Source organism: Lutjanus erythropterus, chromosome 3, assembly GCF_056507025.1.
Source record: "Lutjanus erythropterus isolate fLutEry1 chromosome 3, fLutEry1.hap2, whole genome shotgun sequence".
NCBI lineage: Eukaryota > Metazoa > Chordata > Actinopteri > Lutjaniformes > Lutjanidae > Lutjanus > Lutjanus erythropterus.
Window position 1 is genome coordinate 23,807,437 of NC_139319.1, and position 26,446 is coordinate 23,833,882.

Consider the following 26,446-nt stretch of genomic DNA (forward strand, 5'->3'; position numbering starts at 1 on the left):
ACATTAGGGCTTTAATTTCTGCATTTCATTGTCACTGAAAAAAATATATAATATAATGATGATATGACTTTTGCTGGGGCCTCTAACAAACAAGTATGTTGGTGATTTGTTGGCTGGGGAATCTCTGAAGCACCAGAATGCTTCATCTATAATTTATGTTGTGACACATTAAAAAAAATTGCCGTTCTTGCGATGTGGATGTTGGACTTGGCCATACTGTTATTTCAATAATATTCAACTTATTAATCAACTGGTTCAGCTCTTTTATACGTGCCACTAAAACCAATGCTTCTGTTTGAGACTAGGACAAAATAACTTTTCTCTTCAGCGATCATGAAGACACCACTAATATTTAGTTGTAGTTATATTATGGTGTTATAAGTGAACATCCATGTTTTGAAACCAGCGCTGCATGGGACCAGACTATCTTGTGTGCGTTCAAGTTGTGTTCTAATGGCAGTAAAATGTCCAATCTTATTTTTCCTTTGTTGATGTAGATGTGCTGGTGAAGACGAAAAAGTTTCATTAGATTCAAGTCATTGTCAAAGAGAGGGAACAGTTTTAATCTTTGTGCAATTTGGTTTAATTGACTGACTTGCTAAAGACTTACTGTTGAGAAACTCATACAAGGGCTAAATCACACTGAAGCATTATGGCCACCGAGCTGCTCACTGTACTGCAGTGATGCCACACAGATTACATCTTCATTTCAAAGACTCATTCATCCCAGGTGTCTCCGTAGATGTTCTTTGCTGTAACATAAGAGACATAAAAGGAGAGCAAGTTGAGTCAGTCTTTCACAGATTAATTTAAAGACATATATTTAAATATAAGCCCCTAAACTTCTCTTAACCCAGCACAGCCCTGCAGTAGCAGCTTACTCTCTTTTTTAGGTCGTTTTGGCTCCTTCTCGGGTGATGGTTTGAGTAGTGTCTCAGCCTTCTGAGTGAGCGTGACCTCGTAGTTCTCCCTGTTCTTCAGTCTGAGGTCCTCATAGAGGATGGCCTTTTTCCTGGGCTCCTCTTCTTCCACGTATGTCTCAGCTAAAGCTGATGGGGACAAGACAAGAGATGAAGAGGGTTACAATAATAATCTTTATTTATAGGACACTTTCCTGAACATGTTACAGAGTGCTTCACACAAGGCAGCAATTTCATATTAAACAGATCATAAAACCACTTTAACATGATGATTTCCAAACAACTAAAAAATTGCTGAAGGACAGTCAATAAAATCCAACCAGCAAAAGCATTATTCTCTACATTATAACAATAATATAATGCATGTATGTATTTTATGCCAGCCAGTAACGGGTTTAATTTAGATTTACTGTCATTTAGTTTGGCAGGAGAAATGTCTTTTAGAAAACACAATGGTGACTGAGGGAATTCAGGTGAACATATACAGCAGGATGCATGAAACAAAATACAGCGCTCAAGCAATGGTCATTATTACACTGTTTTTTGTTTTACATTGTTTTCAGAAAGTGTGTACAGTAGATCTCTGTAGTACCTGGAGTGTTGAAGTCATCTGATCTGCTCATCTGTATGGGTGACTCTGTGGTGTAGTTTCTCTGGCTGGGGGCTTCTGCTGGCTGGAACATGGTTTCAAATGACTGAGTGTCAGGGTCACTCAGCTCTGACTGAGCGCCCTTGGAACTGAGGAGGAGAACAGGAAAACAGTGAAGCGGTAGTTGTTGGATAAAAACTTCAAGTATCACGATAAAGTGTGTGTGTGTGTGTGGTGCTCACTATTGTGGAGGCAGTCCTGTCCTCTGTCTGAGGGCCTCTCCCAGTGGGGAGTTCTCCAACCTCTTGAACTTCTCCTGACATGTCTTCATGTACGACATTTTACCAGCCAGGTAGCCACAGAAGCCAGCAACTGTAGAGACCAACATTTTAAATGTCAGTATTTTTTATTTTTATACTCCAGTAGCAATTGTGACAAGATTTTGGCCAAGACTACTTGCTTTTTCATATAAAGAGTACTGTGAGTGTAGGGATACACTGTTAATTTCACACATCTAATAAAAGTTCAGAAATGTGTATCACTTATTCTAGTCTAGATAACATATGCACTCAGCTGCCAGTTTATTATGTACACCTAGCTAAAATTAATGCAGTCTAATCTTTCATAAAGATCATAATGTTAACTTTTTGTTATAATAATTTAAGAGAAGTATTCAGTTTTTGGTCCTTTAGAAGCTGTAGGTTGTGGTGTTGTTGAACAAATTAGTTTGAAGGCACTGATAGTATGGTGTGCAGTGAACAATGTAGCAGATTAGACAGACAATGCAGTGAGCAAAGTAAAACAATCTACTCAGTATGTGTCATCTTCAAGCTTAAATGAACTTACAGACAACTTTGGGTAGAGATCCAAACCTTGGAGATGCAGACAGAGTCCCTACAAATGAAACCAGACCAAGGTCAATTTAATGTTCAACATGTGATTATTCTGGATTTCTTTCTCTCTAAGAACTATAATTGATAGCTTACAGAAACATTTTTGTAACTTCTGTTTAATAGAAAATCAAATTATATTTTCATAATACAATTGACTACAACATTTTAGAAGAATGGCATGAAAATGAGAGAGAGAGAGAGAGAGAGAGAGAGAGAGAGAGAGAGAGAGAAAGAGAGAATGGTGCAACAGTTTGTTGTAGGGCGGCTTTACAGTAAGAAAAAAACAAAAGTCAAAATGAGTCTGGACAAAAAATATTTCAGGAAAGTGTTAACACAGCTTGTTTATTTTTCAGTGAGAACTGGAGTCAAGACAAGAGTCAGTTTCAATATCTGTTAAAAGTAGTATGTTAGCTAATGCTAGCCTCAAAGGCTGGAAAGTACTGTTGTTTGGCAACACAGTTAGCTGCTTACTGCTTCTGTGTAGACTTGTCTCTCTTCTCCTTATCTTGTTCGTCCATTGCTCCTCTTATAAATACCGATGTTATGCTAGCACGCATAGCAGTGACCAGTGAATATCACTGAATATGGCAGTGTCATTATTGTCTGTGTCACTGTGCGCATGATGTAAAGAGTACCAGTTGTTTCAGCATAGGGCTGGGCATGAGGCTCATAAATATCTCAATATTTTTAGTCTATTCTGGAATATATGATGTACCTGTATGTCTCAATAATACATATTTTATCTAAAATAACATGCCATAAACACTCAAATAGCACAAACATATGATGATTTTATAGTTGGACAGGGTGATTTGGACAAAATCAATATCAGTGACATCATTTTTGACCAAATACCTCACTATTGATATTTATTGACATTGCAATATGGTATGGGTGACTATTACTGCTCTCATAAAATATTAATATAATGGGTTTTTTAAAAAAAATAAATAATCATCAGTAATGCATATAGAATGACTAAGAGGATAAAGGCAAATTAAAGAACAGCTATAACAGTCTGAAACAGTTCAGAAAATGACATCCCCTTACTATAATGCAGTCTTAAAACCAGGAAAAGAAAACACTTATGCCACATCACGATATAATAATATCCAAAATCTAAGACGATATCAGATAAGATAAGATATAAGTCTCATACACAATATCGATATAATATCTCTATATCGCCCAGTCCTAATTCAGCTATGGCAGTGACTGTTTATCTGTTGTGTCACATCAATTTTGCGCTGCTGGTCTTTTGTGGTTGGACTGGGACAACAGTAGCTGGTAAACCAAGCTCCTGTTTCAAAGAGGAAGCCACTGGCTGGACACTATTCTGGTATGATGCCAAAGGGTAACAAGTGGCATATGTTTTAAAATCAAGACTTCTTTGGTTCCCTGACTCAAAATGAGTAATAAATAACAACAAAAACAGCCACAAAAATCACCATCAGTGCATCCATTTTTGCCTAGGGTTATTATTGCATAGTGTTACCTTTGGCAACTAGAGCCTGAGTGAGAGCCATGCTGACCACAGAGAAGGGCACCGCTGTGAAGGAAAGCATGTTGATATCAGACATCTGTGCAACAAGAAAAAAACAAACCATAACATGATATTTTTAATCTGAGCTGTATGTGAAAGACAAAAACTTACACCTGTACCAGAAGCTCTCCTGGTTGCACTCTCTGAACACCCTCCTCTCCTCTTCTGTGGGGATGTACTCCAAACCCACTGGTGCCTGCACACACACACACACACACACACACACACACACACACACACACACACACACACACACACAGCGTTAACTTATTAGACTTAGCGACTTATAGTCAAGACACACAGACAAACTAATGAGATTTAAACAGCACATAGTAAACCACGCTTCAGTTACTACCTGCAGTTCATACAAAGTTAACGTTAGCCAGCTAACAGGTTAGCATCTCGTCTGAAAATGTGTGTGTCTCGGTGTGTTTACCTGTCCTCCTCTGTGCTGCCGATCATCCGGAAAACCTGTGGTGGTCGATGACATGTTGACAGATTTATCGGTGATAATTTAATCTTTCAAAGCATGTGAAATAACAAACTACAAGCCACTTGGAGGTCTGACTTCTCTGTTTGGTACAATGTCATTGCTCTAACGTTGGCTGACACGGACCTAACCCGGAAGTAATATAAAAAGTGGCATTTATTTTGTAGTGAGAAAATTGTTGTTTTAATTACTGCTCGATAGCAACCAGCTAAATACAGCAATCTAATAATACATTAGATTTTATTTGTTTTGTTTATTAGAAAGTCCCAAAAATGACATTAGACAATTGAGCTTTAAACTGGATCTTTTATTCTGAAAGTTCAGGACAGTTGCAGGTAAGGTAATAATATGCAGAACTACGTCCTCTGGTGGTTGTGACAAAAATGACGAATTATCCCAACATAATTATGGAAAAATTCTTTTTGGTATATTACATGGAAAGACAGTAGTTCTATGTAACATTATATTAATATCAATTAATTGATACATTAAATTTCATTATGTTAATTGTATAATAATGTCATATTACTGTCATACAGTGTGTGTCTATATCATGGTAGTATTGTTTTCCAGTTTTATATATATTTCAGAGTATTGTATAGTTACCAGTTAGTGTGTGTCTAGTACATAAATTGCACATCTACGATGCACACATATATAATATATTGTATTCATTTTTTCACACTTATACCTGCAGAATAGACTCATATACTCATATGTAATGCATACATAATTGCTGTTAGAGTTGCACAACTGGAGTTGGAGGCTTTTGAATGTAATTATACTCACTTTTTATTTAAATAAATAAATAAATGAATAAATACATTCATTAAATATCTTTTTTTTAACTTAATGGCTATGAAGGAAATTCACGTAAAATACAGGCACAGTGTTTTAATCCCCAATATGTATATATATTAATTTATTTATTTATCTAATCATTTATTTTTGCATTTATTCATTCAATTATTTATTATTGATTATGTTGTTTTTTAACTTCATGCATAGCCTGTGTTTGTGCTAATGTAACGTGCAATTTACTTTGCATCACATCAGCAAAATCTATACAGTTTTGTGTTATGTATTAAAAGAAACAAACAAGACAAAAGCACACAAAACAAACACTTTTTAAAAAAAAAAAAAAATCAAAGCAGGTAGGAGGACACAGTACAGATGAAAAGAAACCTAATGAAAACCAAAAGCATACCAGGTTATATGACAAAGAATTCAGCCATGTGATGGTCAGAAAGAAAATTACTTGTTGTGTCCATATAGGCCAGCTAGTATTGACTACAACTATCCAGTTATTTGTATCCACTGTAAGGTAAAAAAGTTTCCAATGAGAACAGAATGATATATGTTGTAATTGCACTGTATGGTGCCTAGATGATGCTGTTGCACTTGCACAAGGGTCGACAAAGAAGACTCTGATTGCCTCTTTCATGTGTTTGCATGAAGTAGAAAAAAACCTTGATGCTGTGCTTAAAGCTCGGTAAAGATGAATATTTAAGATAGAGAACAACATGATATGACAGTAGGCACTAGACCAAAACTGATCCGTGTCTGATGATCTGTGTACATGTCAGAGGAGGGTTATGGTTCATTCATGTCCTAAGGTCACACCAGAGCAGCAGGACACATGGAGAGCAGTTCAGTCCATCAGATGGGATCTACCAATCAATATCAATGAGGATTATCTAGTGCAGTGGTTCCCAGACTTTTTCTGGAATGCCCCACCTCAGAAGCTGAAAAAAGTCCACTCTCCTTCTCCCCCCATTTTTATTCACTCAATCAATAACAATAATTGAAGAGGCAAAGGATTCAAGCTGAATTTCAGTGAAATAAAGATCAGCATGATCACATCAGCAACCTCATGTTTGGTTATACATAAATTATATTTATTTCACTCCATATTTCTCCCCTGGTCTACATTTTCTTAAAGCCCCAGGTTGGGACCATTTGTCTAATTAACAGAAACAAAGTGTGTATATCAAGCATGGAGGTGTTTCATTAGGACCTAGATAAGTGCAGTCTAACAAAGGGCACTTGTGCATTTCATTCAGATGTAAAGATGCAGTAGTGACTGCAGTATACTGTTGAGTCTGTCAAAAAGGATGCTGAAGTTCCCTCCTGTACTCACCTCAAACTGTCAGGTCACAATGTCCATGGAAAGTCATTGCATCAGTGTCCTCCTCTAAGTCCTCTCAGTCCAGCATCACCAACAGTTTTATAGGTCTAAACTTAGGTCATTGATATTTTGAAGTATTGAATGATGGGTAGCTGTATTAAGAGAATCAATAGATTGCCACAGAAAAATCTCATTGCGTGCCCAAAATAGAACATGCCACATACAGAGTGTACACTGTACAACACAGTGCACATCCTGCAACCCCCACCCCCATGTGGTCTATCTGTTAGCGGGATAAACCTCTGCCAGGGGGGCCATTCTCTCTGCCACTCCTCCCCCATGGTTCATCCCAGGGTCCACCAGCTGGAGCTACCATCACTCTGAGGGATGTGACGGCAGATCTAACGCAGTGGTTAGAGAGTTTGTTCAGGAGTTTCTATTTTAAATGGATGGACAAACAACAGCGGTTCTCATGAATCTTAGGTGTAAAACCAGTTAGGTATTTGGTAAGGTGTTCAGGTTGATAACAGCGGGTGTAGGCACAGGTGAGGGTATACACCTCCAACTTATCAGGTACCATGTGAGTTGGATTGCAACACAGAGAGATTACAGCAGTGTCAGGTAAGACTAATCAAGATCTGAAAGGTGTGTTGGGCTTATCTGTGAGACGGAAGTGATGTGAACGCTGCACATCACACTCTCCTCTGCCCTCCGCGGACCCTCACCTGCCCATCCGCCCACCTTCCACCCCCACAACCTTGCACTCTACCTGTGTGGAGGTAAATCTGAAGCCTCAGGTGAGCTCAGCACACACAGAGGATGGACTCACTGCGCCTGCCACAGGTGAGGACAAGCATGACTTCTACACAGCTGCATGATTTATTACTGCTGTCACCTGAAAACCTTGTTTTAGTTTGAAAAAGATAAAATATGTTTCATGGGTAGATGAAAATGTTATTGTCACTATTATTGAGCTTATTATTAATAGCTATATAGTACGTTGTTGTTTGTTTTGCATGATTGTCATTATTTCTTTCTATAATATTTTACTAGTATGGTAACATAAAACGGTATATTGGGGTTTTGGGGGAAAAAAACTTAGTATGTCCAAAAACATTACTTTTCAGGAAATGGGAAAAGGACTGTTTTTAAAATAACTGAACACTGTGTCACCAAGCGCACAAGCTATTTTTTTTTAATACTTTTCTATGGTTTAGTATTTGTAAAACCCACACACAGATGTAAAGGGTGACCAATAGCTTTGATCCACAAAATACATAAATAAAAGTGATATATTGTATATTTATACAAATAAAATAGAAGCGTTTGCAAACAGACCGCAAAGCCCATAAAGTGTGTGTCTGCTCAGACTCTAAACTCAAGTGACAATATTGTGTCAAGGCCAATGAAAGACTGTTAGAGACAACTTTTATGTATGTAATATGAACATGGCAAATGTGGAAGTGTAACACTTTTAAAATATTGATTTAGCTGGTAGGTTTCTCTCTGCGTCACGCTGTTGTGTGAATGGAACTTTACTGCAGCTCGACCATGTGATGATAAGATCGATACACTGGCATGTGAGAGACAGTGAGTGTGTGTGTGTGTGTGTGTGTGTGTGTGTGTGTGTGTCTGTGTGTCTGTGTGTCTGTGTGTGTCTGTGTGTCTGTGTGTGTCTGTGTGTGTGTCTGTGTGTGCATGTCTGTATGTGTGATATTTCTGAACCTAATGCCCTGGTAGCCAAACTGTAATAGTTTCTTTTTTCCTACATAGTTCACTAACAGTTAAAGGAATGGTTCACCTCAAAATTCAAATTACATATTTCCCCGCTGGCCTGTAGTGCTGTTTATCCATCCAGATAGTTTTGGTGTCTGAAGTATAATCTACCAGAAATACTTTATTTCTACTAAAAAGAAAGTAATTCCTACATGAAACTGCTCACATCAAGGTGTGTGGATTATCCTGAGTAACCAGGTCATGATTTTTGGTTTGATCATTGGTTTTTAAATTATAAAATGTGTTTTTTTTCCTTTCTTGCTTTGAGCACTAGAAACCGAGTGCTACTTAGTTCCATTATATTGGAAAGAATGAAAGAAGGCAGACACCTCCACAACTGATATTTTCAAAACTCTTCAACTCACACCAAAAAATATCTAGACAGATAAACAGCACTACAGGCCAGGAGACAAATATGTTTTGTTTTGTCTTGTTTTTTGTTGTTGTTTTTATTTTTTTAAATTTTGGGGTGATCCGTCCCTTAAAATATTTAAATACAACTGACTGAGGATTTCTGTAAAATTAAATGACACGATATGATGCCAACCACTATAATGAAGTATGTGGCAAACTTTCAAGTTGGCATATAATTTGAGTATACTGACCTTCACTTAGCTGAAAATCATCCTCTGTGACCTGATAGGATTCAAGAAGCAAATCTGGAATGAAATCCTTAAAAATACAGTTTTCCCTCTTTCTTTCTTTTCAGCCAATGGCTACTCAAAACAAATCAAAGGAAGACCCTGATGACAGACATGGAAATAAAACTAAAGGTATATTTCATACTGTTTGAAATCCAGCTGAAGGGTATTGAAGAATTGCTCTCAGTCCTTTTTATCTGCACTTATCTGAATTTACCTGTTACTTGTCTGTTTTTGTTGATTGTTCTCATTGCTTTAAAAAGCCAAAAAATAAAATACTGTGTATAAAAACAGAACTTGGATAGCAAATTAGATATCAACAGCAACAATAAAGATAGAAAATGTATTCTCTCTTCTCTGTGTCTGTCTAAGAGGTCAAAGCGAGCCCTGCACACTCCACTGTGGCTCTGATAGAGGAGGAGCCAGAGGACACTGACCCATGGGACATGCCCGAGCTAAAGGACACAGGCGTCCCCTGGTCAGGTGAAGACTTGCAATGCCCCCATGTTACATTATCACAAGTACAAGTAGGCAGTTTTGTCTTATCCTTGTATTTTCGTAGGGTCATGCGTGATCTGATTAGATATACACAGTAAGTGAGTGATACATTTACATGCCTACTGATGGATTACATATAGCCTACTGTAGATATGATAAAGTGTCCCACATTGTTACATAACCACACAGGAGCTGTCAGGTCCACTGTTTTGTGCAGTCAAATATACCAGCAACTGTACATCATAACAAGTCTGGAGTAACTCCTTACAGTGCCTATAAATAGCAGTCACCCCCTTGAACATTTTAGTGTTTATTGTCTAACAACATCAAATCAAAGTAGATTTATTGTGGCTTTTGGTAACACTTTCTTTGATGCCCATGTCTATAACCCATTATAAACATATTTGTATTGTGCTTAGAGCAATGTATAATTATAATTATAAGCACTCTATCATATTTATAATGCATTCAAGGTCATTTTGCCCGCAGACCTGGGCAAATTGCAGCCCGGGGGCTGGATGTGGTCCACCGAAAGCTCTCATGTGGCCACAAGGCCATCATAGAAATACCAAAAATTTAAAAATCTAACAAAGTCAGTCAATAGCACTTTGCTTACCATTAAACCTTTATTAGACCTTTATTTTGAAAGAGGCCAGTGCTGTGTTCATTGGTAATGATAATGAACTATATCTTTTATATTAAACTGTGACATTAATCACTCATTGTACATTCATATTGTTTATGTTGTTTTTCTTCCACTTTTTCTGCTACCATCTTTGCAACCTGTATGCAGCATGCATGGTGCACAGTAAAACGTCAAGTTTCAGCACATCCCTACATAGAAGACCTCTGACCTTTCCATTATTAGCTGCTTGACTATTATTAGGACGTTATATCATTTGTTTTCTGGCCAACGACAGCCTGATCAATTTTTTATGTGGCTCCCCCACGAAAAGTAGTTATTGTCCACCCCTGGTATAAAGCATTGTAACCACTGTTTTAATGCATAATAATAATATGATTATCTATTGCTTTTTGTGTGCAGGTCATAACAGAAATTGAGTACTCTAATTTGACACAACTTTCTGATGATGAATAACTGAATGACAAATGAAACAAACATGAAACGAACATGAGACAGTCATGAAACGAGCATTTCACCCCAAAAAACATAGTTGTAATTCATTAATCATTTTAAAATGGATTGTAATCACATTATATTGCATTATTACAGCAAGTCTAATACATGATAAAATGCTTTTACCAACTATGAGAATTATAATACACTGTTATTCTTTCCAAAACAGAAAAAAATGCCAGTGAGTGACCAGCATTTATGAATCATTATGATCCTTGACCTTATAAGTGATTGAAAACGCTTTCTAATGTTTTATGGTAAGCATGCTAAGTTGGCTGAAGTTTCAAGTCATCATTGCCTCATTAGGGGGACAATAAATCAAATCAGTGTTGCTGATATGATTATTTAGAGAGCATATAGGTCATAAATGTAATGGATGTGATCCAGACAGTAGCCCGACAGACAGCTGAGTCTGTGCCAACATACTATAGAGACGATGTCAAAGTTAAACAGTGGCTTCATCCAAGAGCAGCCAGCAACTTTTAAAGTTATGCTGTTGCTGCAACTGTCTTGGAAGAGTGAGTAATCCAATATGATTACAATTTTATTTGTATATAATTGTATAAATGAAAGGATTTTTCATCGGAATAATCATAGTTTAATTTAGTTTATATCTGTGCTTTTCTTTCATCTACATCTCAACCAAGTTTTGGATCCTACAATGATAATAATAATAATAATAATAATAATAATAATAATAATGATGATGATGATGATGATGATGATGATGATGATGATGATGATGATAATAATAATAATAATGATAATAATAATAATAATAATAATAATAATAATAATAATAATAATAATAATGTTTTTTCTATGACAAGTGAAAATGTCTGCTGTGGAAAAGGATCATATAAGGAAAGCTGGACAAATCTTTAAAAATAGATAAAAAATAAAAACAATGCTTTCTCTTTTTTATTCAGTGTTTAATCCCATTCATTTGTTGTTCCTGTTTCAGCTCTGGATACCAGCGGGAAGGTGTTGAGGGTGTTGGTGTCGGTGGGGAAGTTGGTCCTGCTGCTGGGTTTCCTCTACATGTTCATCTGCTCTCTGGACATCCTCAGCTCAGCTTTCCAGCTCGTTGGAGGTAAACACACCCACCACCAGACTGAAGCCATGTGTGGGTAACAAAATGTTAATTAACAAAATGTTACATGGTTTGTTAGGTTGCTAATAGTTAACAAAATGTTTCCTTGTTTGCTAACAAGCTAAAAAGCTATCAAAACATTAGATTGTAGACTCATTATGGCTGGGCTTATCTTCTTCTCTGAGCAAAACTCTACGTAAACACAATAGACAGGTTTAAACTGAAACTTTAATTTTGACATAAACTGTTATTTAATCAGATTTTAAAATTAATCCTTGTTAATGCAACCCAGCCCTAGTGTCCCAAATACAAAGGCACAGTGGTGTAATGTGATTTGTATTTTATCCAATCACTCTCCACCTTATACTGTTTTGAAGGGGAAAAGCAATATTCAAGACTATGTACATGCTCCTGTGTTCACCTCGTCCAGGAAAAGCGGCAGGCGACATCTTTCAGGACAACTCAGTTCTGTCCAACCCTCTGGCTGGTCTGGTCATCGGTGTTCTGGTCACCCTGCTGGTCCAAAGCTCATCCACTTCCTCCTCCATAGTGGTCAGCATGGTCTCCTCTGGACGTGAGTACCAGCCTCTACACACACACACACACACACACACACACACACACACACACACACACACGTACATCCATTCACAGAGTACATATGCCTTTATGATGATGATGTGCAGTAGAGGAATGGATGATGAAGGAGGCCTGTGTGCTCTGGCAGTGCTGACGGTGCAGCTGGCTGTTCCCATCATCATGGGCACCAACATTGGCACCTCGGTCACCAACACATTGGTCGCCATGACGCAGGCTGGTGACCGCAGGACCTTTCGCAGGTAATCGATTTTGTATTTGATTGATCCTTTGACTCCCTTTCTCCGCAACTCAGAAGCAGAAATGTTTTTCTTGAGGACACAATGATTTGCTGTGAATTGCAAGAAAATTCGGATAATCTGCAACAGTATCAACTGTATGACCCTGAAAAAATGATTTTTTTATTGCTGTAATAGTCCAAAAAAAAAGAAAGAAAAGAAAAGAAAAATACTGTTTAGTAGTATTTATGGCCATAAGATAAAATATCTTCAATATTTAATCTACAAAATTGAATGATTCCCTTTATCTAAAACACCCACACACACAAAAAAAACATATCTAATCTATAATTTATGATCCTCACATTTATCTGAAAATTAGTTGTGCTGTATGACTAATAGTTTGGCTCACCTACTTAGATGTCTTTTCCCGGAACAGCAATAATAGCTCCCATTAGAAAAATCAAAGGTCATTTTTACTTTGCGTTTATCTTCTTTCACAATGTACCCAGGGCTTTTGCAGGGGCCACAGTGCACGACTTCTTCAACTGGCTGTCTGTACTGGTGCTGCTGCCTCTTGAGGTCGCCACTGGTTATTTGTACGTGGTCACAAAGCTTCTCATCGACTCCTTCAAAATTGAGAGTGGAGAGGCCCCAGACCTGTTAAATGTGATCACTGACATCCTTACTGAGTCCATTATACAGGTAAAATGTTGTTTCTGATGGTCTTACTTGTGTAAATTATTGTTATTATTCAAATCTGAAGAACATTAAATCTACACTGTGGAGTTTTTGACCACTAGTAGCACTAGGGAGCAACATACTGAACACATTTTGCCCATTCACAAAGACACAATTCTGCCAGTGTGTCAAAAAAAGGCAGGCAGGTAGAAGATTGCTAGGAATTAAACAGATTTAAGATAGTAAAAAAAAATAAAATAAAATAAAAAAATCAGCTTTGCAAATGTTTTTTGAGGAAGGAGCTCAATATGTTTGTTAAATACCTCTCACACACAATGTGTTTTGGTAACAAACACAGAATGTAAACATCACTTTTGTTTCTTTGGAATAAAAAAAATTCCATACGGCACCTTTAACATCATTAGATATGATTGTATCTTACCTTGAGACCATTAGGCTGTAATTTAGAAATTACTCTCCTGAGTGAAATAAATTTAGCAGTAATGTTGTAAGGATCTTCAGCTGGCAATGGTGACACATCTCAATTTATGCCTGGATCAAACCTCTAACTTTGCACAACAAATGATATTATGTATAAGCTTTTGGAAAAGATCAGAATAGACTACAAAATTAGCAAAAGCCTTTGACATTTTGGAGATTTCTGCAAGAATTGCATTTTTCAGCAAACGGATGGTGAGCACTTCTGTTCTTGTTATTGCTCAGAAACCCCCTTGTTGTTAATAATCCCAGGAAAGCCATCCGTCCCCTGAATGCCCCACGTCTCTAGTTTGTGGTTGTGGAGTTTCATACAGCACAGATTATCTTAGAGGTCACAATAGGTCATTTTATACAGAGAGGTCAAGATTCAGACAACATAATAACTAATGCGCACAACATGAGACTTTCCAGACTTTAGGGTCTCTTTGCTAATACAGCATTGTTATTGTTATCTTAATGGCTTAATATTTGGCTTAATGGGTTTGTATTTGGAATTGTGTTGTTATTACTCTCTTAAAAATCACCAGTGTGTCAGAGAGATTAGATAATAAGCCATTATACAACATTATTATTTTCTTAATGGCTGTACGTTTCTGCCTGTTCTTTCTCTTCCTCTCTAGTTGGATCAGTCAGTCATCAGTGGGATTGCCACCGGAGACCCAGAGGCCAGGAATCAGAGTCTAGTCAAGAAATGGTGCCAAACCTTCACGAACACAGTACGACTACAACATGTAGCCACATAACAAATATTCAAAAAGATCCAAGATTAAGTTCTTCACTGTCAAACTGTCCTCTGTGTTTCAGACGTTAATGAACGTTACAGTTCCTGGTCCAGAGAACTGCACATCTCCGTCTCTCTGCTGGGTCGATGGCAACTACACCGTCACACTGAAGAACGTCTCTGAAACATACAATATTCAGAAATGTAAGACCAGTGTTCACGGAATATATATTCTTCTTTGCCAATGTGAATTACAAAAAACATAACCTGTTCATGAAGTATAGAACATGAATTTGTAATTATGCTAAAAGGCTCCATCAAGGCAATGATGGTGTTACTATAACCGGCAAACCGTGCTATGTGAAACATCGCCCTGTACACGATGTAGAATATTTACATCGTGTACAGGGCGATGTTTCACATGGTTTGCCTTTTAGCATAATTACAAATTCATGTCCATTTAGTAAATCTGTGTTTACTGGTGTAAACTGAAATTAAACAGTCTGGGCCCCATTTCCCAGAGCCTTCATAGCACTACGTGCATTGTAAATTGTATTTTAAGGTCTCCCTTAAGGTTACGGCTGTTTCCCAGAGTTGGGACAACCTTAAGGGAGACCTTAAAATACAAGTTACAACGCACGTAGCGCTACGAAGGCTCTGGGAAAAGGGGCCCTGATCAGTATAGAAATTTAAATAAATAAATAACCATTCATTTTCGGCTGCTCTATATTCCTCAATAAAATGTTACATTGTTTATTAACTAGCTAAAAAGTTAACAAATGTGACATTTTCCAGCTCGCTAAAAAGTTAACAGGCATTAGGTCTACATTGTATGCTAGCTAGCTAAAAAAGTTAACAAAACAAAAATTTCTTCCTCTTTGAGGCCACATTAATGGAGCCAATACTGGATCACATTTTAAATTGGAGTTAAAAGTTTTGGTGCAACAAAATAAAATTAATCTATTTTTAGAGTAACTGAGAAACTGAGATTTGAAGACAGGTGTTTGAATGTTTCTTCATTTTGAGTTAGTCTTTAAGTTTGGTGGTACATTATTTGATGATTTGATCACATGACCATGATTAAACCAGATTTAAAAGTTAATCCTTGTTGGTGCAGCCCAGTTTTAATGCAGCTTTAAAACCAGGAGTCACCTGCTTGTATTCATAGTCTTATTTCTGCAGAACTGTCATGTGTGTGTTTCTGTGTGTCCACAGGTAAGCATCTCTTTGTGGATGTGAATCTACCTGACCTGGCCATAGGTCTGATCCTGCTCGCTCTTTCTCTGCTGGTGCTCTGCTCCTGCCTGGTTCTCATCGTCAAGCTGCTCAACTCCATGTTGAAGGGGCAGGTCGCCGGTGTCATCAAGAAGATCATTAACACCGGTGAGCAGTGCACACTGGGTATATTCAAGAGCAATAAATGTGTGAGTGTGACTGCATTGGTTAGTAATATGTGGCTGTTGTGTGTTTCCAGATTTTCCATTTCCATTCGGTTGGGTCACAGGTTACATCGCCATTTTAGTTGGAGCTGGAATGACATTCATTGTGCAGAGCAGTTCGGTTTTCACTTCTGCTATTACTCCACTTGTTGGTGAGGACATCCATCCATCCATCTATCCATCTATTTATCTATCTTCTGCTTTTAACAAATATAGGCTGACTGCAGTGGATAGAGTTATCTACCACGTCACTCATGTGTTGTTCTTTTCTTGTTGTTTTCTATCTCTTATTAGCAAGTCTTAAAGCAAATAAGCGTAAATAATTTCCTGATAAAACAGAGAGATGGTGTGAAAATATTGATTTTAACCAGAGCCCTGTTTGTCTGAATAGGTATCGGTGTCATCAGCATAGAAAGAGCATATCCATTGTCTCTGGGTTCAAATATTGGAACAACCACCACAGCCATCCTGGCAGCCATGGCCAGTCCTGGGGACACACTGGCTAATGCTCTACAGGTCAGTAACTCACACATTTTTCCCCTTTTCTTTATTCCTATTATACATTTATGTTAATGTCATTCCATGTATTTGCCTTTTGAAGAATGTTAGTTTATATCATGGAACATACTGTATTTCTTATGCTTGCTTTAAGTTGGTTAATGCCCCTATAATGTCATTTCTGGAAGCAGCTCTTTAGCATTATGTAATGATATGCTGTCAAAGTATAGAGAGTCACTCAAGAGACTAGAAACCAGAAGTCAGCAATAATTCCTTTATAAGTAACGTAACATATGGAAGTTGCTTATGTAAATGACTTATGTAAAGTTATGTTGATCTGAACTCAAACTATGAAATAACTGTGTAATTTGGGATTAGCTGTAACAGAAATTGAAATTTCCTTTCAAGAATGGCTCCATTTAAAAAAAGACAATAAGAATTTTTTTTTTTTTATTGGAAACTTTTGAAATCTGCGCAAGATTTACATGTTTGTACATACTCAGCTGATGTCCATTGAAGATTAATGAGAAGATTAAGTACACCAGAATGCTCTGTCTATTTTACCTTTATTTAGTCCCAAACATAGCATAGTACATAGTTCTTTCCAGACAGGAATTACAGACCTGTTAAGTAATGTAAGTAATGTTTTACCAAAAAAAAAAAAAAAAAGGTATGAAATAGAATTCCTTTTTTTTTCAATGAGGTCTGTTGCTGATTTCTCTAGATTGCTCTGGTACACTTCCTGTTCAACATCTCTGGAATCATTCTGTGGTATCCAATCCCCTTCACCCGCATCCCTATCCGACTGGCTAAAGGCCTGGGAAACATCACCGCCTCTTACCGCTGGTTTGCCGCCGTCTACATCATCTGCTGCTTCTTCGTTTTACCGCTCTTCGTCTTCAGCCTGTCTCTGGCTGGCTGGCCAGTCCTAGTAGGCGTGGGTGCACCTCTGCTCCTCATGTTGATCGTCATCATAGTGATCAACGTATTGCAGAAACGGAGACCCGGGTGTCTGCCTGCAGCTCTGCGATCCTGGGACTTCCTGCCGCTCTGGGCCCACTCCCTGGCTCCCTGGGACAAAGTAGTTGGTGTGATTACAGCCAAATGCTGTTGCTGCTGTAAATGCTGCCAGATCGCTGCTGACGACCAGGAACACGGGGAATCTGTGGAAAATAACAAACACACAGAGGTGTACGACAACCCTGCAATGAGTGCAGAGAAGGAGGTGGAAAATGAGATACAGATAGAACTAAAGATCCTGAAAATGACCAGGCTCTGAGATATTTTATACACGTGTGTGACTACCTGTGCATAATCTGAAAAAGTGCAATGGTCATGGCACGAGGACCAAACGCATTTAGGCAAAACTCTCAAATGTACATGATATTTATGTTATTTCTTCTCATACACCTGTAGATCCTTTTGTGTAATGAATGGTTTTAACTCTCAGCGTATCAAAGAGCCAGAAAAAGAAAATAACACATGCAGGAAACTGTTGGTCTTTCAGCTGTGTGGTGCTAACTGAAGTTGCCTTTAAAAGACCAGGATGACAACATACTTTTTGTTGCTGTTAGTGTCCACATTTTCCATTGAAAAATATTAGTCCATACTTTCTAACAAAGCCTGTCTGTGGCTTTCAGTGTACTTTCTGTTTATTGTGACATTGTGACAACAGAGAATATTGTGCACAAGTTTATTGTAAGATTTTGTTTATTTTTCATAACTGAGGTAAAATTGACAATTAATTGTGATAGTGATTTTAGGTGAAACTGTCCAGGCCCACTTATTAGCAAACGTTGGCATGCTAACATTCCAACCTAAACATCAGCATGTTAGCATGCTATTGTTAGCATTTATCTCAAAGAACCACCGTGCCTTACAGAACTGCTAGAATAGCTGTAGACTTGTCACAGGAGAATAATCAGGCTTTGGCTACACCATTAATGCTTGTTAGATAGATTGATCGTTATATTTGCTTTTTAATGGAAAAAATATAGAATGTCACCAGTCTTATCCTATAACCTGAATTTTGACTTTCTAACTTCAGTTCTGCTCTCACTTAGATAGTATAAAAGATAAAATTGTCCAGATTATGGTTATTGGATGTTATCCTATGATGAGAATAATGAAATGATGAAATACAATGTTATTTAACAAAAGCTAGATTTCTTGGGAGTATTAAAAAAATGTTTGATGGGACTGTTGTTCTTGGCCTCTGTTAATAACTGACGAGAACGGTTATTGACAGAGCAGAGCAGTGCAAACCCAGGTGGCTGCTTTGGTCAGCACATGTTGTTATAGTTTGGATGGTACTGTGCAAGTTTGATTTGACTTGTGCAGAAAAAATGCTCATTGTGTTTTCCACGTTTCTATCAGATTTCATCTTTTGTTTATTACAAAGAAAATTCTTTTTTAAAAAACAAACTGTGTACAAAAGACGCACTGACATCCTTATCACATCGTTTTAAGGTGTAAAAATGATTTTGTACTTCAGAAAGGTAATTGTATTCAAGGAATATTTAGTATGACGTTAAATGAATGTACATCTGACTAAAGAATTTTAAGTTTTAATTCTTGATGTTAAGTTGTATACCGTACACCTATGTGAATATTTAAAAATAAAAGATTAAAAATTATACCTTTTTGAAACATTCACCTCACTTGAAACCACTAGACTCATCTTTTTAAAAGTTTCCTCATTAGCAAAAAAAAATCTGCTGCTGTATTATTGGTATGATAAAAGGGTATTTATTGTTCTCCTATCAATGTTATCTGAGGATTTATCTGAGTAAAGGCTAAAGTGAACAATTATGATAGAAGAAACAGAGAGTGTAGAGTTCATCTCTGTATCTTAAAGTATCATAAACTTTATCAACATAATTATTAGTGTAAGTAATAGTTCGCAGTATTCGTAATGGAGTCACTGAGAGTCAGAGTCGGGTTGTTTGATGGTTCCAGTTTATGACTCATGTTCTGACTGTGAGTTTTGACATCTATTTTTTTAGTGTCTGGGTGTGACAGTCATTGTCATGCAGGAAACTTTGTGATGACCACTATACTGTCACATGTCAGTAAACCATGTGCAAAGGACATGAGATGGATTATCAATATGTCAATATCGAGGGCGCACAAGCGCCAACAACCACGAGACACTTTACACAACTGACACTCACTCAAAATAACTAAGTACATCTACTCCAGGACTGTACTCAAGTACAATAAATGTACAAGTGTACTTTTGAGGTATTTCTATTCCAACTATTTCTATTTATAGTGTAGGCTAATTAAATTTTATGCTACTACTCAACTACTTTTCATAAGGATATACTGTACTTTTTACTATTACTACTACTACTATTACTATTACGACTATTAAGCCAGTGGTTACCAAACCTTTTGGCTTGGTCACAAACTGTCAGTGTCTGGTTGGGGCCCCTTGTTCCAGATATTTTGAGTTTTTAGCAGTTTAACCCAGGTGATTTGAGGGGGATACTCTCCATTGTTAGTAAAATGACAAAAATACATCCCCCTTGTTAACCTGTCACCCCAAATTCCCACTGGTTTCACCTGAGAGACGTTTCGTCTTCTCACATGGTCCAGTGTATAAGACTTACAGGGATCTATTGTCAGGAGTGGAATATAATATTTATAAGTTGTTTTCAGTAGTGTGGAATCACCTGAAAGCCAGAATCATGTCTTCGTTACCTTAGACTGAGCAGTTTATATCTACAGAGGGAGTGGTTCTTCCATGGAAACTGGCATGTCGACCACCATGTTTCCATACTAGTCCAGAGCAGATGGCACGTCAGGATCACCCAAAAAATCCTGAACACAGAAATCGTGAACAACAGTTTACCTGTGTGACGCTACAAATCAGTACCACATAGTTCTCTGTCTTTTCACATTTTCGGCAATATTTCTACTATTTTCTAACATGTTTAACATGTTAAGAAGAAAAACTCCCTTTTTCCTTTTAGTAATGCATCGATCTTGTTTTAGAGGACAAATGATATGCTAGACCAGTGGTTTCCAAACTTTCTCTGCACCCCCCAGGGTAGCTCGCCCTCCAGTCTGGGAACCACTGTGCTAACCTAACTGCCAGTCCTTTGTAAATGTAGGTATCAATTTGTTTTAAATATGGATAAGTAAAGAAATGTGCGTGTTTCAGAGATAGTAGCCAATGGATTTCGATTTGGTAAGCATTTATTATATCTGGACTGAGGTCAAACTTAAGAAAGACACTGTTTGAAAATCTAGAGAGGACAGTCTTTTCTGCTCTCTGTTAATGATGAAACAGCTGCACAGTGCACTCATCCACAGGCTACCTGGAGATCAGCACATGATAAGATATGTCATGACTTTAACATCACAGGGGACACACCTGTTGATCACCGTTAATCTTATCTGTACTTGTACTGTAACTGTTTTCATACTTTTCATAATGAAACCACTTCGTCTATCTCCTAACGTGTAAGTATGTGTTCCACCTTAACTAAATATAATTTACTCTATGGTTTATTTTCAGTCATTAATGCATGAGGAAGATTTCTGTAACCATCAACCACAGTGTGATTTCATTACTACTTTTTTTCTTTCAAGACTTCAATGCTGAGGGGAATCATTTTTCCTACAGAGTAAAATGTAAAGCAGTGGGAGTCAACAATGAACTAACGAACAGGAGAAATAAATCCTGTCCAAAATACCATATTTATTCATAAAACAGTTTGACCCATTTGCCTTCTTTACTGTGGTTCCTAGTCTTGTTCATTGGCTTGATTTTGAAGGAAGTACACTGAAACATTATGCCATGTCTGTCTGTTAAGCTCTAGAAATCACCTAACCGCACTTCTGCCTCGTTATACATCCACCAACATAAATAAAAAGAAACTAAAATTGTCTTTGCTTGCATCAGCTCTTGATTGACGCCATATGGTGATACCAAAAAAATTATCTGCATTTGTCAAATAGTCTGCCCTGTTTGTAGTGGTGAAGGGTTTTCATGCTTTCCATTTAATTAAGTCCTGACTTGTGGACTGGAAACATTCTTGCTTGACTGATAGATCCTGCCATCTAGTGGCAAATGTGAGAATACTAGTAGCACCAAGTCAGAACCATGCGATTACTACTACTACTACTACTGCAACAACTCTTACAGAGAGGCTTTGTTCATCTGCGGCACTGAGGATTGAGTATATGTGTAAAACGTCTTTTGGCATCATTATAAAAGTTTGTTCACGAGTAAATCAATCCTGTCTTTTAACACTATTACAGTTTCATGTATCCATACATATCATTCTGTAACAGCATTTGGACCAGTACATATTCTTCTTCCCACGAAAAAAAAAAAAAAATTAATCTAAAATAAATTTGTCTGATTGGCAACTGCATCAAATTTCCGTTAATCGTCGACTCTGCTGTTCAAGAAATTAAATCCATTGTCCTTTTCCAACATCAATATTTATCGAACATAAAGCCCATTGGTTCCCAGCCTAGGGTCCATGAGATGAGATTTACATGTTAATTAAAATCACAATTCATACAAATATCTGTATACAAAACTATTTAAATTATTTTTTTTCCTCAATCAAAAATCGTAGGCTACACATCTGTGCCTGCTCAAACTGTGATAATGAATCATTCAGAGTGTGTACAAGTTTACTCTGTTGATTTGTTAAAAGAAAAAATACTAGAAAAGAGATATTTAAAAAATATAAAGGGGCAAAGAAAGGAGATTGGGAACCAATGATGTAGCCTATCCTTATTTTTAAATGTATTTTTCAAAAGCACCGCTTGCCAAATTAATTTTCTTTTACATACTTCTTTTTGATCATTTCTTGTATGTATTTCTACTCCTCTGCTGGTGTAGTCTCCTGGCAGCATAATGTTTTTTGAGGCACCGAGCAACACAATACAAACTCTGAGTGATTTGGTGGTCGGACATCTGAATGTTTGTGCATGCGTCTGTCTTTTTTTGGCCCATAGGACAATATGTGTTTCAGTCTGACACAGAACGTGTCTCATCAACCAATGCTTATATAAAACATGAAAAACTTCCAACACAACTGTTTCCTTTTTTTTGTTACATATACAGTTATAATTTGCTGACTGGTGTAACTTTAAAGGTCAAATTGGGTGCCGGCAGTTTCTTATATAACTACATTATATCAACTGCTAAAAGTATTATTGTATATTTGCAAAGTCATTTTATAAATTTATATATACATATATACATTATGCCACCAAACTCACACCTCACACTTCTTAACCACATTTTTCATCTGAATTCCTTTTGGGCTGCCTGGCGGAGATCTGCACTCGACTGAGTGCAGTCTCCTGGCTTCACCTTTGACTGAAAAACTTTAATAGTTTTAAAAAACACATTACATGGTGTTGACTGATGTTCTTTAAATCTAAATCTGCATTTTTTGTTATTGATCTCCAAACAGATTATGTCCAGCTATTGAAAAGTGAGAGAAATTTGTGACACAATTAGTCAAGATAATACACAGACACAGATTTGTATACCAAACTACACCAACCCACCGTATCCTCGCTTTAGCCAGCTCAGTGATGCTATACAGCTCAGCCGAGGTGGACTCCATACATGTTTACATCTGGTGTTTTGATGTGATGCCGTGGCAGGTGAGAGAAGTTTAATAGAAGGAAAATAGTTCTTACATGAAACTGTTGAATTATCTTAAGTAACCAGGTCATGATATCAGTTTTTCAAATGTATTTTTTGGAACTTTGAACACCACAAGCCAAGTATCAGCTAGTTACATTATGTAGGAGAGAAGGCAGATATCTCTACAGCTGATACTGGGGTGAACTGTCCCTTTAACAAGTTCCCCATGTCAACTTTATAAGGTATAGGGAGGAGTTGCCCTGCAGGGCTGTCTACCAGAAAGCCTTTCTGCCAGTACTCACTGGTTGTTTAGACAACAAAATTGGTTTGTTAGGTTTAGGAAAAGATCATGGTTTGGTTTAGAGGGGACCATTCTGACAGAGTGCTTTCTGCCACAGTAAAGCTTTCTGCCAGAAAGCCCTGGAGGCTAACTGTGTCCCAATGTCCACTTTACAAGATGACAATATGTTGTTTCTAGCTTGTTTCACCCGCCCCCAAGTGGCCAAAACACGAATCACTACAGTTTAATGTCATGACATCAAGAGCCACCATCAAAGCCACATTTAGTCATTGAGGACAAGACAACAATTCGACAAAACAAAATAATTTATTATTTTCAAACCCAGAGGCAATTTGTGGTTACAGTCATTACAGATAACAGATGTGCGTTTTACACACTGTGCACTACAACTACCACTATCAATACAGTAGGCTACTACTAAAACTACAGTACCTCTAAGAACTCCATCCACAGCATACTAGAACTACTACTTCTAGTTAAAGAAAGACTACAGCACATCATAAAAACATCAATACATTAACATACAATACATCTGCACTTGTAGCACCATTCATTGTATTATATCAGACTTAAAGAATAATTTAATCTTGTGTGGGCTACTGCATACTTCACAGGCTTGTGTTTCCATGTGCCTCTCTCTGAAAGCCTGGAGGAGGCCTTTTCATACAGGACCACTATCGCTGGTCACTTGTGCAAAAGAATTTGTGCCTAAAAAAAAAAACCCAAAAACCTCCATCTAGCATCATAACATGGGCCAATTTTGTTTAGTGATTGTCTGCTCCTTCAGATGGATTTGGGGGAGTTGTTGTGCCGCTCTATTACAAAATGACAGAGAAAAAAGATCCCATGTGGATGAAAGAGGAGTCTTTAACTTAGACGGTGACGGGTCCGTAGTAAGCGGAGTACGCGGCGACGATGCCTGCAGTGTCAGCCATCTCGTCACAGGCGATGTTCAACTCACACACCTCTCTCAGGCTGGATGGTGGAGGAGAGAAAACGGGGTTAGAAGGCTCAGCATCACTTTAGACTTTGGAAACAAGGAATTTACACTGACATTTAAATAGTTAAAGGGAAAATGTGGCACTTTTCATGTGGATGTCCAGTCAGTGTTGATGGTAAATGTATTAAATTGAAGCAATAGATTCTTCAGTGCATACTATAAGGACCAAGAAAACTGATTCTCAGAGCTCTGCAGCAGTGAAGACATTTACCAGGATACACTGCGTGTGAGTTTCTGATGCCCAGGCCCATGTTACCATTTATCACAACCCAAAGATAAAGGTAATACTTTGTTGGCCAGAACATATTGTTACTTAACAAAAGTACTAATTTAGCATGCCCCCCTGGCTACCCAGAGGTGGAGACTATCCAAGCTGAAATAGGCTGTGGTTATCGTGCATCCAGTGATATTGATGTAACATCACTGGATGCAGGAAGAACTACAGATTTTGCAGCATTAGAACTCAGCTTTCTCTGTCAATATAGCGTGCATTGAAAAATTTATCGTCTCAATTGACTGCATTTACCATCAGTACTCACTGGACCTCCGCATGAAAAGTGATATATTTTCCCTTTAATAGAGGGTGAAGCGTATATTTTTGCTTAGTGAATTAGTTTTATTAAGTTTGAGTAAGTATCTGTACCCCTCCAGCTGTATAGGGCTGAGGTCTGCTCCTGCAGCAGCAGCTCTTCTTCTCCTCAGGATAAGAGAAGCCAGGTCTCTCTTCTTAACCACTTTACCTCCTGTGGACACAAACATTACAAGCTCTTTGATTTTTTGCATTTTCTTGTTTGACAGTCGTACAAAAATACAAATAGTAGTTCTAAAACCATGCAGAGATTCTTTCTGGAAACTAAAAAATGTTGCTTACCCTCATTGCTGTTTGACTCTGATGAATCGCTGTTTGACTCGGATGAATCGCCGTTTGACTCTGCTGAATCGCTCTTGGACTCTGCTGAATCGCTGTTTGACTCTGATGACTCGCTCTTTGACTCTGATGACTCGCTCTTTGACTCTGATGACTCGCTCTTTGACTCTGATGAAGAGGAGGAGGATGAGGAGTCGCTCTTTGACTCTGATGAATCACTTTTTGACTCTGATGAAGAGGAGGAGGAATCGCTCTTTGACTCTGATGAATCACTCTTTGACTCTGATGAAGAGGAGGAGGAATCGCTCTTTGACTCTGATGAAGAGGAGGAGGATGAGGAAGAAGAAGAAGAAGAAGAGGAGGAAGAATCAGAAGAGTCTGAGGAAGAGGAGCCAGACTCAGAGGACTCAGAAGAGGAGGATGACGAGGAAGAAGAAGAGGAGGATGAAGAGGATGAAGAGGAAGAGGAGGATGAAGAAGAAGAATCAGAAGAATCAGAGGATTCAGAAGATTCAGAGGAAGAAGAGGAGGAAGAGGAGGATGAGGAGGAGGAGGAGGAAGAGGAGGAGGAGGATGAATCAGATGAATCGGATGAATCGGATGAATCAGAGCTGGATTTGGAATCAGATTCTGAAGAGTCCGAGGAAGAGTTGGAGTCAGATTCAGAGGATGAACTGGATGAACTGGATGAGGAGGAAGAGTCAGAAGAGTCCGAAGAAGAGGATGAATCGGAGGAGGCAGCAGCAGCAGCGGGATCAGCAGGCGCAGCATCGGCGGCGGCGGTGTCTACGACAACCTCTGGTTCCACAGCTGAGGATCACACCACATAATACTTGTATATCTGCACTGTAGCTGCTAACATTGTTCCATACACATTAGGAATCAGAGCAATGATGAGCTGAGTTTGTCCTTACCTCCCATGGACCAGCACACAGACAGAAGGGCGCAGATGGCGAGGAGAGTCAGAGTCCTCATGATGCCTGGTGGTTGGTGCCTCGCTGTAGACAAGTTGCTTTCTTGATTGCTGCTTCTTAGCTTTCCTTCAGAGGATGGCTTGTTCTGTTTCTTTGCCCCAGCTTGAGGTCAATATATACTGCAGTCCACCTCCTGTGTCAGACCAGACCCACACGATGAGATAACCCTCTGATTGGCCGGGGAATCAAATGTCAACATTTCCGCTTCCACTTGTCATGAACGCTCCCATAAACACCCACGCAGCCCTGGCACCGAGTCCAGAAACTCAGTCACCCGCACACAAACTTACACGGCCACGAAACATTCCTGGCATCCA

General features: G+C 38.1%; 3 protein-coding genes across 3 annotated transcripts; 1 reads left to right on the forward strand and 2 right to left on the reverse strand.

The window, feature by feature from the left end:
* Positions 1–559: 559 nt before the first annotated feature.
* Positions 560–4,566, reverse strand: LOC146330048 (OCIA domain-containing protein 1). Its single transcript, XM_084715499.1, has 8 exons — positions 4,382–4,566; positions 4,057–4,141; positions 3,898–3,951; positions 2,356–2,403; positions 1,752–1,881; positions 1,513–1,658; positions 882–1,049; positions 560–752 (listed from the first exon to the last, which is right to left on the reverse strand). The coding sequence occupies exons 1-8, from the start codon at positions 4,433–4,435 to the stop codon at positions 718–720; spliced, it is 720 nt and encodes a 239-aa protein (XP_084571625.1). The 5' UTR covers positions 4,436–4,566; the 3' UTR covers positions 560–717.
* A 2,441-nt stretch (positions 4,567–7,007) lies between these two features.
* LOC146330049 (sodium-dependent phosphate transport protein 2B-like) lies at positions 7,008–17,797 on the forward strand. The gene is made up of 13 exons (XM_084715500.1): positions 7,008–7,406; positions 9,049–9,112; positions 9,353–9,463; positions 11,581–11,709; positions 12,140–12,283; positions 12,437–12,548; positions 13,037–13,229; positions 14,324–14,419; positions 14,508–14,628; positions 15,640–15,807; positions 15,899–16,015; positions 16,255–16,379; positions 17,086–17,797. The coding sequence occupies exons 1-13, from the start codon at positions 7,383–7,385 to the stop codon at positions 17,638–17,640; spliced, it is 1,959 nt and encodes a 652-aa protein (XP_084571626.1). The 5' UTR covers positions 7,008–7,382; the 3' UTR covers positions 17,641–17,797.
* Positions 17,798–23,574: 5,777 nt separating this feature from the next.
* Positions 23,575–26,203, reverse strand: LOC146330050 (uncharacterized). The gene is made up of 4 exons (XM_084713161.1): positions 26,070–26,203; positions 25,159–25,965; positions 24,931–25,030; positions 23,575–24,262 (listed from the first exon to the last, which is right to left on the reverse strand). Exons 1-4 carry the CDS (start codon positions 26,128–26,130, stop codon positions 24,160–24,162), a joined length of 1,071 nt encoding a protein of 356 aa, XP_084569287.1. The 5' UTR covers positions 26,131–26,203; the 3' UTR covers positions 23,575–24,159.
* Between the last annotated feature and the right edge of the window lie 243 nt (positions 26,204–26,446).

What these genes read in the sequence shown, in the direction of transcription:
- LOC146330048 (XM_084715499.1), bottom strand. Translation starts at nt 4,435, where the DNA reads ATGTCATCGACCACCACAGGTTTTCCGGATGATCGGCAGCACAGAGGA. An exon ending in GGCAGCACAGAGGAGGACAG is followed by an intron (nt 4,142 to 4,381) that starts GTAAACACACCG and finishes GTGTGTGTGCAG; the next exon opens with GCACCAGTGGGTTTGGAGTA. An exon ending in GGAGAGCTTCTGGTACAGGT is followed by an intron (nt 3,952 to 4,056) that starts GTAAGTTTTTGT and finishes TTTCCTTCACAG; the next exon opens with CGGTGCCCTTCTCTGTGGTC.
- LOC146330049 (XM_084715500.1), top strand. Translation starts at nt 7,383, where the DNA reads ATGGACTCACTGCGCCTGCCACAG. An exon ending in AGCTTTCCAGCTCGTTGGAG is followed by an intron (nt 11,710 to 12,139) that starts GTAAACACACCC and finishes CACCTCGTCCAG; the next exon opens with GAAAAGCGGCAGGCGACATC. An exon ending in TTACTGAGTCCATTATACAG is followed by an intron (nt 13,230 to 14,323) that starts GTAAAATGTTGT and finishes CTTCCTCTCTAG; the next exon opens with TTGGATCAGTCAGTCATCAG.
- LOC146330050 (XM_084713161.1), bottom strand. Translation starts at nt 26,130, where the DNA reads ATGAGGACTCTGACTCTCCTCGCCATCTGCGCCCTTCTGTCTGTGTGC. An exon ending in AGAGTCAAACAGCAATGAGG is followed by an intron (nt 25,031 to 25,158) that starts GTAAGCAACATT and finishes TTGTGTCCACAG; the next exon opens with GAGGTAAAGTGGTTAAGAAG. An exon ending in AGCCCTATACAGCTGGAGGG is followed by an intron (nt 24,263 to 24,930) that starts GTACAGATACTT and finishes TCCACCATCCAG; the next exon opens with CCTGAGAGAGGTGTGTGAGT.